Source organism: Rhagoletis pomonella, unplaced genomic scaffold, assembly GCF_013731165.1.
Source record: "Rhagoletis pomonella isolate Grant_MI unplaced genomic scaffold, Rhpom_1.0 Rhpom_scaffold_00012, whole genome shotgun sequence".
Classification (NCBI taxonomy): domain Eukaryota; kingdom Metazoa; phylum Arthropoda; class Insecta; order Diptera; family Tephritidae; genus Rhagoletis; species Rhagoletis pomonella.
In genome coordinates, this window is record NW_023458566.1 from 14,779,959 (window position 1) to 14,786,602 (window position 6,644).

Sequence of the window (6,644 nt, forward strand, 5' to 3'; positions counted from 1 at the left end):
TCTGATTAAAAAGTTGGACATTTTGGTGAAAATTTGCAGATTTTTTATATTTTTGGTACAAACCTTGAAATGTAAATTTATATGGTGTTTGTTGTATAACCAGCTAGACTTTTATAAAAAAAAATAATAAACATTAAATAAATAATAGACAAATAGCCAAAACTAGTCCAAATATATGGCACTACTATTATTTTTGGGACAACTGTATGTACACATATGTATATATGCACACTTTTATATGCAAAACTTAAACTAAAATACGTTTCAAAATCGTAAATATCTTATTACATATGATACTCGTTAAACAAACTATTCTAGCAAATGCCGTACATTCGTTTTGTAAAAAAGGCGTTGACTCTTCAAAAGAAAGTGCACGCACTTAAATTAAATAAACTTCAATGTTTTAGAATACAAAACTCAATAACTACGTTTATATAGCTACGTTTGTATATAAAGAATATTTTTATAGTCTTCATGTGTTTGTATTTTATTCACACGTATTATTAACTAATTGTAAACTTGTGGCAACACCACCGACCGCTACTACTGTTTGGCAAATAAGTTCGCATTTTGTGTGATTATCCTCTCGATGCAATTCTTTACATTGTTTTTGTGTGGCTCTGGAATGCTTTCCAGCTTGGGCAGCATTTTGATCAGAAAGTGAAAATCAGTGGACAAATTGATGTTCTTATGAGGCACCAGCTCTACTTGAGCCATGGATGTGGTAGCTGGACCATTAGCTTGACTCGCATTACTCGCATAACTAATGTTTGTGTTGTTGTTGGTGTTGGTGTTGTGATTGATGATGTGTGGAGCGAAGCGTTTTATTACGGGTGCACTGTCATTGTTGCTGTGGTTGTTGTTGTTGCGCGCAGCCACATTGACCGGCGCCGACACAATGACCGGCGTAGCAGCAGATATCTGCTTAATTTGACATTGTGTGCCAATTTTATGTTGTTGTTTGTTGTGGTTGTTGTTGTTGTTGTTACTGTTGCTAAAGTTGCCCCAAATGCTGCCGGTGCCGCTATTAAAGTTGTCACTAAAAGGGTTAACAACAATGTTGCTGCCGTTCTGCGAAATGTTGTTGGTGCTGCTGCTGCTGTTTGTTGAAATAATTTTTGTGCGATTCTTTTTTGGTGGCAGTGTAATTGGTAGTCTTTCATTGGTTTCTTCAGTCGTCTTTTTTAAGTTATGTTGTGGTTGTGGTTGTGGTTGTGGTTGTGGTTGTGGTTGTACGGGTTCAGACTTAACGATATTTAAATTGGCAGTAATGCCGTTCAGTAGTTTCGATGTGGCCACCGGGGGCGGCGGCGGCGGCGGCGGCGTCACGTTCGCCACCATCGGCGCCGCAGACGTATCTTTGGCCTGTATACGATTCAATATCTCTGGCAATATCTTCTCAAACTTCTCCGTCAGCACGCCACTATCTGCTTTGTCAGCAAAGAGTGTCAACTTTTTTGAACCACCTGCTGCACCTACAATCAGACCGTTCTCTCTTTTTACATAATTTTGGGCATCATTAGCTAAATTACCACCTTCCTCAGTTCCGCCTGGACAGTCTTCTGGACAGCTATTCTCCTCCATGATTAGATACATTTTTCTCTTCTGCCCCGATGTTGCACCGCCACCCGCTGCCGTTGTGGACGTTTCCGCTCCTTTTGGTTCATCCGATTTTTCAGTGATCATAAATACTTTGCGATTACGTAACGTTGAAATGGCATTTGTATGTTTGCACAGCAAACTGTTCAGTGTACGTGGCGGCGCCTGAGAAGAAATATGTGAGGTGAGTAAAGATTTTGTCGTTGCTGCTGTTGTTGTTGTTGTTGTTGTTGTAGACATTTTTAGCGCTGTTTGTGGTGGAGGCGATTCGGTGTCGGAGTTTGCATCGCTGATCTGCGAAATGGATGAGGCGACTGATGAAATGGAATTTGTACGTTTCGGTGCTGTAACAATGATCGTCGATGAGCCGGCACCGCTGTGCACGGAATTGGCCAGAACTGCCGATTGACGGAAGCGTTTCTATGGTAAAAGAATAAAAACATTTGTCAATTAAAAAGTCTATAGAAAGTTTAAAAAAAATTTGAGCTAAATTAACAGTAATAACAATAGTCAAGCACATTTATAATCATCGGCCGTTGATTTACTACAAACAGCAAAACATGATATCAGATCACTACACTGAAAACAAAATTTCGTAAAAGTACTACGAAAAACCTTCGTTCGTGGCCTGATAGTTTTCGTTTGGTAAGATTAAAGCTCATTCTTATTTATTTTCTCTTCTTAAAGTAAATTTTTGTTCTTTAGATTGAGTCTGATTTCGTGTTCTTTTTCGGAACCAGAAATGAGGTCCGTGATAACTTTACTCCTTTTAGCAATTTGCTTTTGGATAACGTTTTTCCGAATCGCATCAAGGAATTCAAAGATTATGCTAAAATACGTTTGTACTACAAAATAAAGAAAAACAAAGTCAATCTCTCAGAAGGTAAGGGGTTAAAATTTTGTATTTTGGTATTTATTTTTGTATTTTATTTAGTTTTGTAAACTGAGTTCAAAATATAACCACATAACCAGGAACGAAATATTTTAACCTCACTTATTTTTGATTCTATTTACAAATATTTTGCTCAACATAGATTCCATTTGCGCCAATGCTCCTCCCTAAGCCAAGCTGTGTAATATGCAAAAAAAAAGTGAACTTACGAAGGCGTCCGTTTGTTCCATTCACCAGCGGTGCAGGTTAGACTAAATAAGTTGGATATTTTAAATATTTAATGGCAAAGTAATTTCTTGCACCACCAACTACTCCGAAAATTTATTATCCCACAGCCATGAAACAGATCTTCCAATAAATGTGAAAAAGCTATTTTTAAGTGCAATATAAATTATTTAAATAAGCGTTTGAAAGGCAAAAGGTAGCATCGATTAATCTTTATAAACTACCCATATCCTATTTAATTTTTTTTTCTTTAAATCTTATAACCATTAATATTACGTGTTGCGCTTTTATATTCACGTTGCTGATTTCATGTATCTAATATCATCTCTTCATAAAATTATCAAGATTTGTCTATGCATCGTCGGTGAGTCATTGGAAGTATTCTTTGTGCAAAATATTTTTTACTAATTTCACCATTTTTAAAAGTGTTTATGCCTCAAGAAATCGAGTTGTATGGCATTAACTGTCACTTTTAATTGGTTGCTGCATTGGCTACTTTTATTAAGATTTTTGTTTTTTTTTGTGAAAAATCTTTTCTACTAATTTCCCCATTTTAACATATTTTTCTGCCTAAAAATATCAGCATCAACGAAGCATGAACTTTGTTTCTGATGCGCTGATTGCTCTAGCGATGCGTTTTGGAACAGTATACATTGTCAATAATTTTTAGTTAGACGTTATGGAACCGTATACATTTTACGTATGCAAAGCAATTGACGTTTCGGAAGTCTTAGCCTTATTACCCCTTTTGTAGTGAAAAAGGGTAATTCTTTTTAATATTTCTGGCCTTTACCCTTCAAAAAAAAATCTAAGGGGCGAACATTTCCAATAAGGTAGTGTCAAATCTTGCTTCTCGCTCTTATTACTTCACCTGGTATTATTCCACCATGACTTAATAAACACATAAAACCGTAACGCAGCGTATGTATCACACCATATTGTTTCACAACATAACATATCAAAACATAGCACAACGTTTCACAGTCACTTTGTTTCAAAATTTATCACATACAATGACATATGTATATCACATCACTTGAATATATGTATCATATCAGGTAACATCTCATTGCATCTCGATGCGTAACATCATATAGCTAGCATCAGTTCATATTATTCATAACGAGGTCAGTTAATGTAAAAAACACAAAATTATTGAGGCATTGTACTAAGTAGACCAAAAATATGTAGTATATAAAATCCAACTTAAGCGCTTCTTCTGTTTTAGCTCATTTCAGTGTTGTTTATTTATTAAATTCTCCAATGAAATTCTCATCCCCCATCAATTCACCGTTTTTTTCTCTTACCTTGGCATCGTTCAGCGGTGCTGCAATATGACACGTCGTTGCTGTTGTAGTGTCGGATTTTGTTATGGCGGCAGCGGTTCTGGCAGTTGATGCCATCAAAGCATCCTTTTTCAAGCGCATCGGCGTTGTTTTTATTCGCGTTTTAGCCATTGTCTATGTTGCCGGTTATTATTCTTTATTACTCGTTTGTATATAAGACAGTTTAATTGTTTTTGAATTCCATACAAGTGCAATCTTTCGGTTGCCCATTAACGTCTTTTTTTCTTTTTCGACTGCTTAGGTTTTGTAGGGTTTTGTTTGCCTGCAGCAGCAGCAGCAACAGCAGACCACCAGCACCACCAACGAGCGACTGGTGCACCCCAGAGTGCGTTGACGTTCTTCGTCCTTTCCGTCTGCGATGCTACGCTTATTAGGCTTTTCCTCCTTTATTTTTGCTTCACAGTTCACCTTGAAGTTTATGCTACGCGTGCTGCGACGTCGTCTACTTGTTAGAGGCAGCTGCTAGTGTCCAAACAAACGGGTTGGAGGATAATGTTGCACAAACAAACAAAAAAAAAAACAAAAACATAAAATGAGAGTTTGAAATTATTTTAGAGTTCTGTGCGGTGAGACGGTTCTCTCAGTAAAGTCATTTACTGTTTGTGCATGTACATACATACATACATATGTATGTAAGTATGGCTTAACAAAAGCTTTCGGCTACGTACATTGACCGTTGGTTGCCATTGATTAAAAGAGCTTTCGCAATGGAGCTTTGGTACGTATACATTGGAAGATTCTTTATTGTCAATGTATAATAAAAATAATTGCAGCGATGCATGCAGTTGAAGCTTTGGAAGACGAAATATGCATTCGAAACGCCGTACCGCGCCCCTCGCCCCAAGCGACGCGACATATATACATTCGCAAGAACTTACATGCAATATACATATCGCACACGATCTTCAAAAGTGGCACAACTCAAAATTACACGCTAGTCAGAAAATGCGAAAAACTATTTCGTAGCACCTTAAGTTTTTCCAACAAATTATATCAAAAATTTGCTCCAGCTTTTGCTTGAAGCTAAATAAAAGCTATGTGTGCATTTTTAGTGCCTTATTTCAAAAATTCCAAATTTTGAGTTGTGTCACTTTTGAAAATCATGTGCGATATGTACAAACTTAATACATTTGCGCTGGCTTGGTTAGAAATTTCCAGTAACTGCAAAAAAAGCACTTCCAACTAAAGCGTGGAAAAACGGCAATGGCATGAAAGAGTTCTTTTTTTTTGTTGAATTTTTTTTAAATATTTAACTCTTTTTTTTTTTGGTGTTCTATAAATAATACACGCAAACGAGTTGCAGCCGGATGTGGGGTCGTTGGCGCTGCAATGTTTAGAGTCACAGTGGAGTGGCCGTTAACGCCAACACCACCAGCATTGCCACTAAATATGTATGTACATATTTACAACCGTCCATTGCCATTGCGTGCAATAACTTGCCGAACAAGTTTAAGGTCAATGCTAACTGCTAAACAATCAAACTCGACCAAATTCGCTAAAACTCAACACTAAAATTCACTGTGCAATCAAAGTCAGGCACTCGCACACTTCAAACCAAGCCAAGCCAACTGGCCAACTGACTCACCTAAATTTTCGCTTAAGTAGAATAGTTTTCAAATGCAACTTCACCAACTCCCATTGCTTGAGCAACACAACCAACACACACTGCTGACACCAAGTGTTCACAGCTTTTCTAATAAAAAACACAAAAAAAAAATACATAGTCTTTACTGTCCGCTCCACCCCTGCGGTGTAGTGCAAAATTGCAAATGCAGTGCCATGGTCCAATTGGCTATGCTTTTAATTACATACATATACATATTTCTTACATTTCTCCCAAAGTTCAATCAACAATCAACTGCACCATCATCGCCGTTAACATCATCATCAGTCCACACATTATAGCCAGTTGACAAAAAAAAAAAAAAAAAAAACCAAAACGAACAACAAAAAGATAGCACAAACCGATTACGTGTGGCATATTACCGCGATCGACCGATCGTGTCCGGAGTTCTTTGTTTACTGGATGTGCAATTTCTTCTGCTTTTCTGCTGCAGCTTTAAAATTAGAATCCCTTGCACTCTCTCTCTGCGTCACCACCACCAATCCCTTGGCTCTGCTTTCAAATGCGCTTTTCTGCACTTGCTCTATGCTTTTGGCCTGCCTTTTTGCAGCACATCCTCGAGCGCCGCTAACTACTCCGCTGTACTCTTTAGAATATACTAAACTTATATACTAAATTACATGGACACGCATACACCTCTAAATAAGTACTTTCGCATCCCTGCTAGCCCCTATGGCAAATTATTTGCTGTTTTGCTCAAACTTTTACGGTACATAGAGTAGTAGCGCTGAACGAAAGCGACTTGTCGAAAGTTCTTGCCCGCGAAAAGTTTCCTGTATAGCATACAAACGTATGTATGTATTTACAATTTACCTAAATGCCTATACGAGTATGTTCTCCACAACTTCATTAAAGTTCCTCACACTCGGCGGCCATCAATGCCTCCATTAATGGCCAAGCCACTTGCCGGTGGGTAAGAGAGAGTATCGTATGTGCCAAAGCATAAAAGCGCTTTCGT

At 37.7% G+C, this 6,644-nt stretch overlaps 1 protein-coding gene across 7 annotated transcripts; it reads right to left on the bottom strand.

Moving 5' to 3' along the window:
• Positions 1-207: 207 nt before the first annotated feature.
• On the bottom strand, positions 208-6,280 carry LOC118747913 (putative uncharacterized protein DDB_G0291812). 7 transcript variants are annotated; one of them, XM_036482129.1, is made up of 3 exons: positions 6,049-6,280; positions 4,024-4,521; positions 208-2,019 (listed from the first exon to the last, which is right to left on the bottom strand). In XM_036482129.1, exons 2-3 carry the CDS (start codon positions 4,171-4,173, stop codon positions 544-546), a joined length of 1,626 nt encoding a protein of 541 aa, XP_036338022.1. In that variant the 5' UTR covers positions 4,174-4,521; positions 6,049-6,280; the 3' UTR covers positions 208-543. The 7 variants fall into 7 exon arrangements, with proteins under 7 accessions (XP_036338022.1, XP_036338023.1, XP_036338020.1 ...); XM_036482130.1 differs by having other exon boundaries at positions 4,024-4,524; XM_036482127.1 differs by having other exon boundaries at positions 6,028-6,280.
• Between the last annotated feature and the right edge of the window lie 364 nt (positions 6,281-6,644).